This window comes from Sapajus apella, unplaced genomic scaffold (assembly GCF_009761245.1).
Source record: "Sapajus apella isolate SASKATOON/1434 unplaced genomic scaffold, GSC_monkey_1.0 scaffold22, whole genome shotgun sequence".
Lineage (NCBI taxonomy): Eukaryota > Metazoa > Chordata > Mammalia > Primates > Cebidae > Sapajus > Sapajus apella.
This window is the reverse complement of record NW_022436962.1, coordinates 12,921,762-12,938,604: the sequence shown is the minus strand read 5'-3', so window position 1 is coordinate 12,938,604 and position 16,843 is coordinate 12,921,762. Positions and strand designations below refer to the sequence as shown.

The following is a 16,843-nucleotide window of genomic DNA, read 5'->3' as shown; positions in this document are numbered from 1 at the left end:
AATAAATAAATAAATAAATAAATAAAAAGAAAGATTTTTTTTTTGAAATTGCTTTTTCTACTGTATTTTCTTTTTCTTGTCCGCTTAAGGCATTTGTTTTTCATTTTGCATGACTGAGTTATTTAATATTTATTTTCTTACCCTGCTGCTTATAAATATTTTTTTTCCCTATTGGATGGACTAACAATTAACTGAATCATTTGGTACAGCTGTTTAATCCGGAACAATAAGTACCTAATAAAATCCTAAATTGTTAACTAATTTCTGCTCAAGCATCCCTTAGACTTAGGAAAGTCTTTCATAATAACTTTCTTTTTTTTTTTGAGCCAGAGTTTCTCTCTTGTTACCCAGGCTGGAGTGCAATGGCGCAATCTTGGCTCACCGCAACCTCCACCTCCTGGGTTCAGGCAATTCTCCTGCCTCAGCCTCCTGAGTAGCTGGGATTACAGGCACGTGCCACCATGCCCAGCTGATTTTTTGTATTTTTAGTAGAGACGGGGTTTCACCGTGTTGACCAGGATGGTCTCGATCTCTTGACCTCGTGATCCACCCACCTCGGCCTCCCAAAGTGCTGGGATTACAGGCGTGAGCCACCGCGCCTGGCCCATGATAACTTTCAATTTTGCTCCAGGCCAGGGTTTAAATTCAGCTTTTTTAGGACTGCCCTCTGGTTTGGCAATGTTACAATGTGATTACCCTTTTCCAGAGAAAACTTAGAAGAAAGGGGTGGCTCATGTTGAAGGTCCAGTAAAGCTGAATTGAAAGAGAAATGAAAGGAGGGTGGGTTTTAGGTGGTATTAGAGTCTTTGAGAGAGACCATTCTCGAGTTAAAATTTTACTTTGAAGCCTTAGCATACCAGTGAAAGAAGCTAACTATTGCCTCTTTGGGGCTTTGTCTGCTGATTTTTCTGGGGTTCCTCTTAAATTTCTTAATTTATTCATTTTGACATGTCAGAAGTTCTATGTGGTGGCCATTGCTATTCTAACAATATTTTTTGCACTTTATCAAAATAAGTGCAAGAGTTAGGATTATAGTGCAATTTTATATGTAAAGCAGGAGTTCTTCCAGTGAAGGTTGCACTTTTGACACAGAAGAAACCAAGAAGGACAAGAAAGGCCACTGAATAAAAGTGTGAGCCTGTGAATGGTATCTTCGGTTCCCTGTCTAAGCAAAGGTTAGAAAGGACCACAGCATCAATGACCTGACAAAATCTTTGAGCCCAGAGTACAAACTAAATGTGTCCTATCACAGACTGACAAGACAGGGAATGCGCTCATGAAAGTCATTTGTAGATCTGACCAATTGCCTTTTCCCAAATTGGGTTTCAGAATACTAGACCTCTAACTGTTATCCCCAAGGACTAGCCTGGATTAAATTGGTAACTTATGGAGTATGTATCTCCATTCATTTCCTCTGGAACACTCCCTTATATCAGAGATAAGACAATCCAGAAAAAATACAATAAGACTTTTTAATATAGACAAGCAAAAGCAAACATAGAATAGGAGGGGAATAAACAGTTTAATGGTAAAAATATTTATGCCTCCAAAACCAAAGGTTTAATGAACTTATCCAAAGACCTATGTTGAACTACTCAGTGGTATACTTCCCACACAAAATGTCAAATGCTCTTATACCAAGACCTTTCTCCAATTACTCAATGGTATACCTCCCAAACAAAATGCTTAATGACCTTATACGAAGGTCTAGATATAATTGTTTACTAAAATATGCTAAACTTTAGTTGACTAAATTTTCTAATTATGTTATACAAAGAACTATAAGTGATCTTATACAAAGACCTGCTTGGTTGCAAATCACAGAAGCAATGAGAACTCAATGAAACTAGTCAGAGCTCAGGTCATTGTTGAGATTTTCTCACCAGGCGGCAGCTCTAAAGGACAAATGCACTTGGGCACAGGGAACCCAGTAAGTGTACCTGTTGGTCCCATGTTCTCTGGAATACTGCCAAGGGAAGGTCTTTAAAACAATCACAGTAGAGCTTCTAGACTTGTCAAAGAATGATGAGACCACCATCTAATGTCTAAAATAAAAATGGTAAACTTATTGCTCATTATAGTAAGGGCAAGCTTTGCTGCTCAGTCTCTCTGAACAGCAGACTGCTGATCTCATGTAGGGTTTTGCATGAAGGTCAGGGACTGATGTACTTTCCCAGACATAAGTGGGATATCAGCTGTAGAGGCCTGACTGCTTGTTGATTGGTTAGCACTCTGAGATGTAGTTAATGGCATGAGTTCATTCCTGATTGGTTGACTCTCAGAAGTGAGGGCCTGTCGCTGATTGGTTGGCTTCTAAAAGCTTAACAGGTGAGTTGTCATTGATTCAGCCAGTGTGTTTTCTACTAGTTCTGGTTAGTATGACTACAGAACAATCAAATTTTCCTAAGAATGTGGAAAATGTTAAATATTCTCAGTTGATACCTACTATTTTTTTCATCAGAATATAGTGCAAGATGGCATCTAATACAGCACAAAACTGTATATATTTATTTCTATAAATAGGTCAAAGTTTTGTGGTGTTTTGTGAAGGGGAAGGTAACTTTAATAGACATTTCACTATGACCAGATTTGAGACTGTTAGGTTTAACCAGTAGGTTAAGGTATTTTTATAAAAGGCAAAAGCATTAGTTAAGTAAGCTTAATCAAGAAATAATTTGTTTTTGGAATTAAATTTATCATATTTAATAGTAATTGAGCAAAAAGGAAACATATTTATCAGTATGCTGAGAAAAAGAATAAAGAGGCATTTAAAGAAAGGGGAGATCTAGACAGACAGGCTAGAAAAGGAAATATATCCCCTATTTGGCGGTTATATTAGAAAGAGTCTTAGCATCTTGGAATTGGATGCAACCTCCAAGTCCAGGAATCTCTTCCCCAGTTTATACCATCCCTGGCAGATAACTTCCAACCCCTGCTTGGATGCTTTTGGTAACGGGAGCTTACTGTATATCATGAGGCAATTCATTCCGTTTTTTAATTACTCTGATGTCATAATGATAACATAATATCTGCCTCCTTGTTATCCTGCTTGACAGTGCTAGGTCGGTATTTTTGAGCCACATTAAGCCTGATCCTCTCCAATATGGCAGCTCTTCAAATATTTGGAGCAATTGTCATGTAAAGCTACTGAATCTAGTATCTCTATTGTTCTTCAGTTGTTCTGTATGTGATAGAGTTTCTGAACTTTTATTTGTCCTAGTCACTTTAATCTAAGCAGATTTTGTTTTTTTTTTCTTGGTCAAGATTTGTCTTAAAATATTAACAACAACAATAATAACTATCATTGACTGAAAGCCTACTATATGCAAGGTACTACTGTAAGAACTCTATGTGTATTATCTCATTTAATCAGCAAATTTTTCCCTGAGGAAGGTACTATTTTACAGATGAAGAAAGAATTTAAGTAACTCAAGAGAGAGAGTATAAATAACTTTCACAGGTTTTAGAACTACAAATAGGAGAGTCAAGATGCAAACCCAAGCAAATACAGGCAGTCTGATTTAAACTCTTCGTTTTTCACCCTGACAGAAAACAAAGCATAACAAAGCCACCTGCCCTTCTCTTTTTCTGCAATTATACTTCTACTAAAGAAGCATTAATTTGTTTTAGCACCCCTATTATAAGTCCTCATTGGCTTTTATTGAACTTGTAATCACTGAAAATCTTTAGATCTGAGCAAAAAGAACAGAATTAGAGGCATCATACTACTTGACTTCAAAATAAACTTCTAAGCTATAATAACACAAACAGCATGATACTGGCATAAAAGCAGATATACAAACCAATGGAACACAATAGAGAGCTTAGAAATAAATTCACTCACAGCCAACTGATTTTCAGCAAAGTTGCCGAGAGCCCACACTGGGGAAAAGACAGTCTCTTCAATAAGTAGTGCTGGGAAAATTTGATATCCACATGCAGAAGAACGAGACTAGATCCTGATCTCTCACTGTATGCAGTCACATGCCACATAACATTTTAGCCAATGAGGGACTGTATATATGATGATAGTCCTCTAAGATTATAATAATGTATTTTTACTATACCTTTTTATGTTTAGATATACAAATGCTTACCATTGTGTTACAATTGCCTACAATATTCAGTACAGCAGTATACCATACAGGTTTATAGCCTAGGATCAATAGACTATACCATATAGCCTAGGTATGTAGTAGACTGTACTATCTAGGTGTGTTTTAAGTAAACTCTATGATGTTTGCACAAATGACAAAATCACCTAGCAAAGCATTTCTCACAATATATCCCCACCGTTAAGTCATGCATGACTACAAAAATCAACTCAAAATGGATTAAAGATTTAAATATAAAATCACAAATTATGAAACTACCAGAATATGATATAGGGGAAACATTTTGAAACATTGGACTAGGCAAAAAAGTTTTAGATAAAACTTCAAAAACATAGGCAACCAAAGCAAAAATAGACAAATGGTTTTCAGTTTGATTACATCAAACTGAAAAGTTTGTGCACAGCAAAGCAAACAGCAGTGAAGAGACAATCTGCAGAATGGGAGAAAATATGTGTAAACTGTACATCTGACAAAGGGTTAATATCCAGAATGTATAAGAAAATCAAACAACTCAATAGCCAAATAAACCCAAGTAACCTAATTTTTAAAATGGGCAAAAAATTTTAATAGATATTTCTCAAAAGAAGACATAAAATTGGCCAACAAGTATGCGAAAAAAAATGCTCAACATCACTGATCACCAGGGAAATAAAAATCAAAACCACAATTAAATACCACCTCATATAGTTAGAATAGCTCTTATCAAAACACAAAAGAAAGCAAGTGTTGGTGAGGATGTGGTGGAAAGGGAATGCTTATACACTGTTGGTGGGAATGTAAATTAGTACAGCCCCGAACGCAATGGAAAACAGCATGGAGGTTCCTAAAAGATTAAAAGTAGAGCCACCATAAGATCCAGAATCCCCACTAGTGGGTGTATAGATATATCCGTACTCCCATGTGTTTCAGCACTATTTACAATAGCCAAAACGTGAAATCAGCCTAAGTGCCAGCAGTGGATGAAAGGATAAAGAACATGTGGTATATGTATACAGTGGAATACTATTCAGCAGTGAAAAGAATGATATCCTATCTCAGCTCTGAGATGGAGTGGATGAACCTGGATGTTCTGTTAAGTGAAATAAGCCAGGCATAGAAAGACAACTAGCACATGATCTCACTTATATGTGGAATATATAAGTGATCTATATAAGATAATATATAAGATCTATCTATATAGATAGATCTTATAGAGGTATAGGGTAGATCAGTGTGATTAACAGACACTTGGGAGGAGACGAGAGAGGAGAATGAGGAGAGGCTGGTCAAGGGTTACAAAGTTTCAATTAGGAGGAATTCTGGAGTTCTTTTCCATAGTAGAGTGACTATGGTTAACAGTAAGCTATTGTATATTACAAAATATCTAGAAGAGAGGCTTTTGAATGTTCTCAAGACAAGAAATGACAAATGCATGAGGTGATGGCTGTGCCAAATACCTTGATTTGATCACTACAGAATGTGTTCATGTGTGGAAACATCAAATTGTACTCCATAAATATGTACAATTATAATGTGTCAGACATTAAAAAAAAAACCCTCTAGGTTTGTTTCACATGATCTGCTGCTAGGATATGTCTTTCTAAATCTGTGCTTGCACAATTGGTTTTGTGGACCCGAATTCTGTACTGTATCTTTTCCCTCTTCAGTTTGTTGGTTTTGCTTTGGTGCATGATTCCAGCCTATTGAGTTGTTTTGAGTTCTGACTGTGCTATCTCAGCTCTGTGTCACCAACAGAACTGATGGGTGTACCTTCTGCTACCTCTCCTAGGTTGTTGGTAAAATTACCAAGCAGAAGAGGACAAAAGACATTTACTGTTCCTGTGTTCAGAGAGGGACTTATTATGTTTGATCATAACCAGACATAGCCTTGTGAGACCACCTCAAAACTTCGTTTCTGAAATTATTAAGCAAATCCTTTTTCCTTATATTCCTCTAACTCAGAATTTTTCAACTTCTGCCCTATTGGAGAATTTGGATTGGAGAATTCTTTGTGTTGGGGGCTGTCCTGTGCATTAGAAGATATTTAACAGCCCCCTGACTTCTACCCTCTAGATGCCTGCTGTACTGCCCCCTCCCTTCACCCAGACAACCAGAAGTGTCTTTAGACTGTCAAATATTCTCTAGGGGGACAAAACTGCTTTCCCTTTAATTTACAGTCACTGCTGTAACCTCATAAATGATTAATTAAACAATCAACTATTTATTAAGAACCTACTATTTGGCTAGGACCTAATGATTTCTGTGAACACTAAAGAAGACATGGTCCTTGACCTCAAGAAGATTATACTATAAGAGACATGAGCAAGCCCACAGATCAACTGGAAAAAAAAAAAGTCCATTAGTGAGTGATGCAGTGTGAGACTCAGGCATTTAAGAACTCAGAGAATTAAGACGACCAGTGAGAACAGGATTTCAACAGCTCAGACTTGATTGGGTTGGGTAATTTGAACATACATAGGCATGGGAAATTTCTCTCTACACAAAAACATATAGGCATACCTATATATTTAGGTAACTTTTTACGTATAGGCAAACATTCAAAACATAGGCCTTACCTTCTAAATAAAAAAATCAGAGCACACAATTTTACATGTAGCTTGACAATGGGCAAAATGCCTGTATTTGAAATCATACCTCCCTTGGAGAATTTGAGGTACGCGGTTTCAGAAGATGTGGAGGTAGTGGGTGGGAGGACATTCACATTGGAAGAGTAATGTAAGCAAAGGTACAAAAAACCAGAAGGGAACAGGAGGGGACCAGGGTTCATGGTAGGCAGCCTGAGAAATCAGGCAAGAAGGCCGGCTGAGACAGAAGCACATCAGAGGCACTGAAACCTGGCATGGGAGTTTTAGTCTCAGATGTTTTTGAGTTCAGGGGCAGCAGAATGAAGGGATTAAAGGAAAGACAGTCTGACAAGGGACAGTTTAGGGCGACTGTGTTAGAGCGTGCAGGGGTGGTTTGAACGTTGAAAGCCAAAGGTGGTAGCTGAATGGGCAAAGGAGTATAATTAATACAATAGAAGAGGCATTTGGAAGAGCAGCAAGAAGGGTCAAATTGAGTCAGTTCCTAAGAAGTTTCTTGGACATTGAAATGGAGGCTCTGCCTTGGAATGGGGCTGAATTTCCCATTTTGGAAGCTGGGAGAACTGTGATGCCACTGACATTCTTCTTTTCCTTTGAAATTCCAAATATGTTTCTTTTCCTCGGATAATCTTACCACATTCTGATTGCTTTTTCCTTTGGGAGTGGTAAGAATAGATTTCAGAGAGAGATGGCTTTTGATCAGGGCCAGGAACACTGGGTAGGAATGGAGTTGGCAGAAATGAAATGGAGATGTGTGGGGCGTTGGATGAGGGAGAGAGTCTGGGCAGAGGCAACGGTGTGAGCCAGTGGTGTGTTTGGCAAAAATGCACAGCTGTTGATCAAAGGAGTAAAGTGTCAGTACCTGATTAGGACAGGTAATGTGAAAAATGTGCAGAGACTACCGTCAAGGCCGTGCCTCTGGCTCCTGGCTACCTCTTTCAAGTGTAAAATTTCTTATGCTGAGCCATGTAGAGTCACTGAATTAGCTATTACTACAGATGAAGCTCTGTCCACTAAAGGAGGAGGACTCAGACATATGACAAGCAATTTCCTTCTCTTTCTAGCCCAGGGTTTCTTATTATGATCTGGGTTCGTGGAGAGGAAGGCTGGGTAGAGCTAGACTCATCTGATTTGGTGTTCTTGGGAGATTCTCTCTTTTCCTGCCAGGTAGCTAGTTTTCCCTTTCTTCCCTTCCCCTCCCCTCCAGATCTCCCTCCTTCCTTTTCTTCCCTTCTCTCTCTCTTTCTCTAAAATACAGTTGGGAAGAAAAAGGTATCAGCCATGGGACCCTCTGGTGCACAGGTGTGAGGAACAAAGAACTTTTCTGCCTTAGAATTAATCAGTTATCTCCCGCTCACTCTAGCTCAGAAGTTGATCTACCTTCTGATCTTGAAATGCTAAATCTCATGGAACTTATAAAAGTTTCCCTTTTCTCACTCCTAACAAGAAGCAAAAACGAGCACTCAACAGACTTGTATGGATGTAGTAGCTTATCACACAGTTCCTAGGTATGAAGCAAGTGTCTGACCTTCAGGAAGCTGCTCCCTCTGCAGTGCAGCGATGAGACCTTATCACCATCGCCCTCCTGCTCAGCCTCCCTGCTGCCCACCCCAGGACACCACACTTCTCAGGAATTAGATAATGAGATGTGGTATACAAATTTTTTTTATTTCAAAATGCAAAATGGTGGTCATTGTAATAATAATAATAATAATAATATAAAAAACATTTATCCAAAAGCATTTATCCTTCCTCCCTAGTGCAAAATGGTGGACGCGTTTAGATAACTCAAAGATACACAGTACTGAACACGTCATGACAATGCAGTGCTGCACAGCAGCAAAACTCAATCCCAAATTCCTTTTGGTGGATGCTTGTGGTAGGTCAGTTCTAGATGTCAGTGGCTTCTCTGAAGTAAATCCAGATAACAAACAGCACGTGCACCTGCAGTCTCCCAGCGGAGTCAGGCTCCCGTGCGCGCGCCCTCTCCGTCTCTCCCTGCCTCTCTCAATCCGTTTCGCTCGCTCTGTCTGCCGCCTCTCCCTCCCACTGCACTGGTCTCCCACCATTTCTAGGAGGCGTGCTGCCGGTTGGAGAGGGCCCTGCCGCAGAGGATGGTGTCGTGCTGCTTGCCTTTGTCCTGCAGGGCTTGCTTCTGGAGAGCCTGTCGCTCTCGGGCGGCCTGCAGCTCCGCAACGGCTGCCTCCTCGTCCCGCAGACGGCTGGCGGCCGTGAAGGGGCTGCACACAGTCTCCATCAGGCCGAGCACCACGCCGAGGAGGGCCAGCACGCTGCCCAGCACGTACAGCTTCACCAGCTTCCCCTTGCGCTTCTGGGCCATCAGCTCCTTGGCCAGGGGGATCAGCTCCTGGACCGTTTCCATCTCGGCTCTGGGCTCTCGGAGGCGGGAGTGACCTGCAGGAGGAGCAGCAGGAGAGGGGACGTTAGCCACCGGAGAATGGCTGCAGCCTCCCGCCACCCCGCACCCAGCTTATCTTGGGGAGGGCTGGTAGAAAGGGGGACCACCTTAGTGGCGCGGCGCGAGCAGGAGGCAGCGCAAGCTGGAGTCGGAGGCGGTCAGCGAATGTGGCGGTCAGCGAATGTGGCGGTCAGCGAATCTGTTGGTCCCGCCGGCCTCGGCGTTCTCCTCCTCTCGGCAGCAGCGGCTCTTCCAGATGGAGACTCCGCAGCTGGCACCGTGTTAGCGTCCGGTGCGCTTATATGTTTTCTCCGAGCCACGCCTCCTGGGCTTTCTGGCCCAGGCCAGCACAGCCAGAGCCAGGGGAAGCGGGAGGGGGAGGAAAGGCAGGAGGGGAGAGGAGGCGGTGGAACCCAGCTGGGATCTGGCGGGAGGTGGCCACGCGCTGCGCACGCTCTGACTGTGTGAGCAAGGGGACTCGCAGGGGGGGCACGCGCGCGGGAGGGCACGCCTGCACGGGAAGGTCCCACTACAGGCGAGCGCAGGGAGGATCTGAGCCCAGGGAGGTGTCCATGGACATTTCTGGCCTGATGGCACCTTCTAACTGGTGTTGGTGGGTGCACAGCTTTCTTCGTAAAGGGCAACTTGACATCATAAATAATGAGGGAATCTGGGGGTTCCACCTAAAGGAGAAAGCTTTAATTTTTATTCGGAAGGTTGTCATCTTTCCACGCGTGTGGCAATGGATCAGAGAGGAGAAGGCAAGGAGGAGGCATCTGGGTAATAGAATTGAACAGGTCACGCTTGGATGAAGCAGTATGTGCCAATATTGTTTCTTTCCTGCCTGATTGGCTTTATTGAGAGGTGCGTGCATGTAGAGCTGGAGTCAGTTGATAGAAAACTATTCAATGATGGTGACTTTTATGCACAGAGGTGTGTGTGTGTGTGTGTGTGTGTGTGTGTGTGTGTGTGTTTGTGTGAGACAGAGAGAGAGAGAGAGAGAGAGAGAGAAAGTTAGTCTCTTTGCCCGCAAGCTCTTTCCTTATGTACTTTGGTGTATCAGGGAACAGCCTTTAAATTCAAATTCTTCTCACTTCCACTTGAGACGTCGAGTTGGGAGCTGGGTTGGGGTGGGGGGTTCGAATATGGAAGAGGCTGTTGGTAGAAGTTCGTCTGCCATTCAAGAATGGAAGTATTTCATGCTCTCCTCAATAATTCTCTGCCACCCTCCTGGGTTTGGGGGTACAGCTGCAGTGCTCCAGCTCAACTTCAGCATTGAAGCAGTTTGGGGCAGAAGGATGTGCAGTGGACAGCTTAGGTAAGAATCCAGAGTGTGAATACTCTTGGATATGTGAAGATACAGGACTGATTTTGACCAGGATTAGGTATAATCACCTGGGGCCGAGGGAGCTTTCTCATTTGCCTTTGGTTATAGATATGCCAGATTTAGCAAAGTAGGGGAAAAGGAGAGGCAAATTGGCCAAAGGGCTTTAAGCAGAGAAAGGGAGGGTGCAGGGGAAAGAAAGGGAAATCAAGCTGGCCAGAAAATTGCAAAGGTCAGTGATGCAATCTTGCAACAGCCTTCAGAGTCGGTCATACTGAGCCCTGAAGGGCGGGTCGGGGGAAGGGCCGTCTCAGGTATCAAATGTTTTAGTTTTTGAATTGTTAACAGTAATCTTTCTTTGGGGGTCTGAAGCAATTTCCCAGATGATTCAGTTTAAAAAGGCAGCAATAACAACTACCCTTTGCCTTGGCTATTAATAGTTCAGGCAAGGGTTTGTGTGTGGAGAATGGTCAAGGTTATCTAATTAGCTTATTTGAAATTCTGCATTTTAGAATTTAGTCTGTTTGAGTCAAGGTGACTAAGGGCCAATGGGATTATTCCTGGAGGATTGTGTTTCCTGCTTATTGTTCTTTTAACCTTGTCAGGCAAGAAAATTCTGTAACAGGGGTTCCCGCCAAGACTAATGTCAGTGTTGGCATTTTCTTTGAATCTTCCTTATAATTTCAGAACCTCCAATAACTGGCAGAAATGATTTGTGAGCTTTCCCAGTATCTGTGAGGGTTCCAAACTCATTGCTTCTGGAAGAACACGTGATATGTGCCCTGATATGAGGGCTGTCACTTGGTTTCCATTCTGAAGGTGAGTCAGCCTAACTTGGGACCCAAAACTCTGAAATTGACTGGCCAGTAAGCATTTCCTGTGTTTCTGTAACTCAGAGACGCAAACCACACATCTTCCTAGGTCAGCAGGCTGTAATTTATCTGGGGTTCCCCTTTCCTGTGTTTTGCTGTGTTAGAGCACATTGCCAGCTCAGATCCTTTTCTGATAATTTGACTTTGACCCCCAGGTTCCAGCAGCTATATTGGCAAGGGCTGAGCAGAGGAGGGGCAGCAAGTGCCACGGACAGAGGTCACTGGTAGATTTGATCTTCCTAGTTTAGGTGGTAGCTGGGGCTGAGTGGGAGATGATGGGAGTAGAAGGCTAAGGAATCCAGTGTCAACTCATGTCTAGGAATTTCTGAGAGCAGCAACTCTGTCTGGGTGGGAAAAGAGAGCCTGGCTCCTAGGGTAGGAGGGGACTAGGTAGGGTTTGGAAGCTAAACACGTACTTTAATGAAGCTGATGTCATTTTTAGGGAAATAAAACACTATGTTGTGTCATGTATGCAGGTGATAGCTATGATGGTCAAACCAAGCCATAGGGTGACCAACCATCTTATTTTGCTCAGGGATGAGGGGTTTTCTGAAATGAAGAACTCCCACTACTAAAACCAAGGCACTTCCAGGCCAACTGAAGTGGTCATCTGTCCTTAAGTCTATTGCAACATTTGACTCTTGCCACTTCTAGGAAGGTGGGAAGGTCTAGTTACAGTTTTTATATTTTGCTTTCTAAATCCCTTTCTCCCAGACATTAAGACATTCAGAGCCATCTGCAGAGGGTAAAGTCACAAAGAGGTGCATGTGGTTCAAGGGGTCAGTGCAGAGGAAGGATGAAACTGTCTCTACCACTCTGCCTTGGAGATTGAAGACACAGGGGGAAGAGGTCTTTTGGATGGTTAGCTGTAAATCAGCTTCAATAATAATAATAGTAATAATTTTGTTACTAGCTCTTTGCTGCCTACACAAAGTCACTGCACACCTCTGGGATTCCGGGCAGCTGGAGGGAGGGAGCCATTATAGGAGATATTGTAGTGTAGCAGGATCAGCAGGGAACAAACCTGTCAAACACAGAACTGAGAAAGGAAGTGGCTTTTTATTTGGCCAAGAGCTTCGGGAGGCTAATGCCTTGACCACTCAGCTCTCTGAAGAGCAGTTTCTTTCCCTTTTTAAGGGCTTACAACTCTAAAGGGGGTGCAGAGGTGAAACTGTGTCATTGTTCATTGGCTGGACATTTGACCTCACAAACTTTGGCTTCATTGATTTGCTAGTTCATAAGCAGTGTGAGAGGGAACAGGCAGGGGAGGGGGCTTACAGAAGCAAGACAAAGGCAGCAAATTATTAGTTGGCAGAGATATTTCCAGGAGGGGGCCTGGGTAATGCAAATGTGGAGGACGTGACCCAGTGCCTGGCTCCAGCTGGTAGTGATACATTCTTTGCAACTTTTTCAAGGCTTATAGATAGCAGAGGCACTGGGAACTGAAAAGAGTTATCTTCCCAGTCCTTGGGGCTCTTTATGGTCTGGTCAGTGGTGTCAGCAAATTGCCTGACCACAGATTTAAGCTCTTTGGTATTTTATCTCTTTTTCACCCTTCTTCCCATCTGGAAGGGAGGAGGGAGGTGGAGGCTGGGAAGTGGGAGGAGGGAAGGAGGTCTCCCATCTCAGTAGCAGGACAGGATGCAGATGAAACCTCCTGGACACCAGATTTAAAGAAGGAATTGGCTTGTATTCTGCTGGGAGCATCAGCAGACTTGTGTCTCAAAAACTGAGCTCCCCGACAAAGAAAATACTAGCCCTTTTAAAAGCTTACAATTCTAGAAAGTACATGTGAGAGGGTTGTGATCAATGAAGTAGGCGTGGAGTACGTGATCGGGTGGGACTTTGAGCAAGATTGAGCGAGAACGATGAAGGACGTTTCTCCATGTTATGTCTGCTATCTATAGATAGGAGTGTGATTAAGGGTGGTGCCCAGTCTCCTAGACTTTACTTTTTTCTAAACACAGTTTACAAGGTAGCCTAGAATGCAAGATAAGCTTGCAGCTTCACTAGGGAGGGATTATTTAAATTCCTTAGCCTCTGTACAACTCTTAAATGGCCTTTGCTTTTGACTAACTACTACTTGTATTATGCTTATTATTTAAACTATACTCTGTTCTTTTTATTTTCCTTCTACAATATTATAAAACTATTTGTAATTTAAAAACTACCGCACTTGAGTTTTTTTTAGTCCCTTAGTTACTTTTCATAGTTTTAAAAAGAAGGCTTCTTATCACTCAAATATCAGTGGAAGACACTGAAATTTATATGTCTAGTCTTTATCTCCTCTGGTCTTGTAGACAAGAGTTCTAGAGTCCAGTATTTCTGCGTGGATACCCTGCTATTATCACAGCTTGACACACTTAAAACAAGACTCCTTACCTTCTTCCCTATACTCTTACTGAGCTACGTCCTCTTCTCAGTATCCTTATTCCTAGCAGTGACGGCTCCATTTTATTTGTTCTCTGGGCTTGAAATATTGTGGCAGCTTTTTTGGGAAGGCCTTCCCTGACTACTGCATCCCACCACTCTGCACCCAGTGCCCTACTTTCTTTTTTTCCTAGCACTTGTTACCTGACTCTGTGTGAATATACTTAATGGTTTGGTTTTATATAGTCTTCCACATGTTGGAGGATAGGCTTCATGAGGGTGGAAACTTTGGTGTCTCCAGTGCCCAGTATAATCCTTAGCACATAGTAGGTCCTTAGTGGCTAACTATGGGATTAATGAATGGCTTTCCTATTAGACTGTGAAGTCTGGGAGGGGAGGGACGGTTTGTTTTTTTTTTTGCATACAGTCCAACTTTTAGTAGCGCTTAAAGAAGCATTCAGGTTTTTTTGGGGGGACAGTTTTTTGCCTTTAATCCTTTTTCCTCTAATCTCCACTATCACCAAATTCATCTTCCTAAAATTTAATTTTTTATTGTCCACTGACCGTTTAAAGCCCAAGATCATTTCTCACTGCCCACACAATAGACTCTTGGATCCTGATGTTGAATTTGCTTGATTTAGTATTTTTGGAATTCAGGATCTCTGTGGGCCCAATCTTCTCCTTTTCGTCTCCCCCAACAATGCTTTTTTCCATGGAGAGTTTTCTTCACAGGCCAAGAAACAATTCATCCTCATAGCTGCTGCTTCATTTTTACTCACACTGTTCTTCCTACCTGAAATGCTGAGCTCTTTCTACTTAGTCTTCCTTTCTTCTTTGAGGTCAAGTTCAGGCTCATGTGCTCCAAGAAGCCACCACTGCCCATGACAGCACACCCTGATCTCTCCTTTCTTTGAATTTCAGTTGCCTTGGGGGATTGTACTGCACAGGTTGGCACTGGATTGATTACTGTTTTGTATAACTCTCTCATTGTTTCCTGTGGGCTTGCCTCAGCTCTGTGGAAGACCAAAGCTTTGTATCTTTTGTGGTGCTAACATAGAATAGGGAGCTAATCAATATTAGTTACATTGACCTAACAGTCAGTGCTGGGATAGAGAGTGCAAAATGACCAGTTAAGGCTCTCTTGGGAAGTTATTTCAGGCATAGTAGCCTGTCCTTGGCTCAGAGCCTTGGTGTTGAAATTGCCCAAGACCTGGCAACTTGGCTTAGTTTCCTTCACTCTGGCCTCCTCACCTTTCACTTCCACTCCCAATTTAGTGTCTGACATTACAGCCATTGGCTCATTCTAAGGCACCCTCCAGCCTACCCCTGGGACAAAGCAAGGCAAAGGAACAGACTTCATAGGCATTTTGCTTTTGTCCCTCATAGATTTTGGTCAAGCAGAGCCACCAGCTGCTGGGGCATGTAGACTGTGCTGGGAGCCTTGAATAGCCATGGGTGGTGTGGTTAGGATCATCTGCACCCTGCTGCCTACATACCACTTTCGGATCAAACAATATACTTTACAAGATTGAATCAGCACAAGGAATTTTCCCCAAGCTCAAATGCCAGTTGGACTTAAGGGTATAGGGCTCTGAAGTCAAGCAAACCTGGGTTCCTTCAAATCCCAACTCTGTCGTTTGCTAGTGTCTGACCTCGGACAAATGGCTTAACTTCTCTAGCTTCTATTTCCTCATCTGTAAAGTGAGAGTTATGATAGCCTCTATTAAATGGAATGTGGTGATGATGAGAAGCCCCTATGAAACAGAGGTTGATGAAGAGTGAATAAGATAGAGTGCTGTAAAGGCCTTAGGCAGTGTCTGGCACAAACGAAACCATCATTAAATGATGGCTGTTATTATTCAATTGTCTTTGCCTCCTGCTCTGCATCAGCAATTCCCATGATGCTTTATTCCAGCCCAGGACATTTGCATTTGTTAGGTGACATTTAGTTAGCTTCTAGTAAGGTAAAAAAATATATGTTGAAGTCAGCCATAACTGACACTGTGTTAAGCATAGTTACAGAAAGCAGAATACAAACTGCATTTGCCCTCAAGAAGCTTATAGTGAAGTAGAGGACACAGACTGGCAACAAGTTATTACCATAAACTGGGATAAGCACCATAACAGAAATTTATACCAGATGAACAAAGAGAACAGAATGAGACAGGTATTGATTTAATGTGGGGAGGAGATGGTCAAAGAAGGCCTAAGGGCAAATGATTCCCGAGAGGCTTAAGATGTTAAAGGATGGGTTCTGGGACATGATGGTGTTCAGGGCATGGGGAGTGCTTGAATGAGCTGGGACTGCATATGAAAAGGGAGGATGAAAGATAAAGCATCACATGGTCTGAGAGAAGTTAGACAAGATTGGTGTTAAATTGTAAAGAACGGACTTTGGGAAATGGCAAAAAATGAGCAGGAAGCAGTAAGTAGGAGCCAGATAATGAGCTCCTACTCATGTCATGCCTAGGAACTGGTGACCACTCCCTTCTTCTAGAAACACATTTCTCCTTGGCTTCCATGATACCATGTTCTGCCGGTTTTCCTCTTACCCTATTCTGGACAAATCTCAGCATTTTTATCTCACCTTGCCTTTTTATTTAACCTGTAAATGTCGGCATTTCTGTGGACTCAGTCCTGGAGCCCCTTTTCTTATTCTACATGCTGTCTTCAGTGATTTAATTTACTGGTAGGGCTTCCATTGCTGCTTCTACACAGATGACATATAAATCTGAGCTCTAGGTCTGTGTATCCCTCTGCCTATTCTACATTTTGACTTGGATGTTTTACAAGGCATCAGAATTACTGTGTCTAAAGCCAAATTCAGTATTTATACCCCATAAACTTGTAACCACCTTTCTTAACCTAAGCTTCACCATTCACCCAGTAGCTCAGGTTTGAAGTCAAGGAGCCATCTTTTCCTTCTTGCCCTCCATCACCTCTCTAATGTGAAAAATCACCAAGACTTATCATTCTACCTATTAAATATTTGTTAATTCAATCTGCTATCTCCTCTGCCACCCTCCTAGTCTAAGCTCTCATTGCCTGCCCCAGACCATTTGGTATGGTCTCACAGCTGGTCTCTCTGCCTCAGGTTTTGACCACTCTGTCCACTTCAATCCAGCATAGTCTTTTTAAAAAGTGCAAACTTGGTCATGTCA

At 42.4% G+C, this 16,843-nt stretch overlaps 2 protein-coding genes across 3 annotated transcripts in view; one reads left to right on the top strand and one right to left on the bottom strand.

Annotated features, from left to right (window-relative positions):
- CUNH1orf74 (chromosome unknown C1orf74 homolog) overlaps positions 1-16,843 on the top strand; it is a 139,254-nt gene that overhangs the window by 104,569 nt on the left and 17,842 nt on the right. The gene's annotated exons all lie outside the window — the stretch shown is intronic.
- On the bottom strand, positions 7,753-9,435 carry G0S2 (G0/G1 switch 2). 2 transcript variants are annotated; one of them, XM_032289117.1, is made up of 2 exons: positions 9,184-9,435; positions 7,753-9,112 (listed from the first exon to the last, which is right to left on the bottom strand). In XM_032289117.1, exon 2 carries the CDS (start codon positions 9,078-9,080, stop codon positions 8,769-8,771), a length of 312 nt encoding a protein of 103 aa, XP_032145008.1. In that variant the 5' UTR covers positions 9,081-9,112; positions 9,184-9,435; the 3' UTR covers positions 7,753-8,768. The 2 variants fall into 2 exon arrangements, with proteins under 2 accessions (XP_032145008.1, XP_032145007.1); XM_032289116.1 differs by having other exon boundaries at positions 8,347-9,112; positions 9,224-9,421.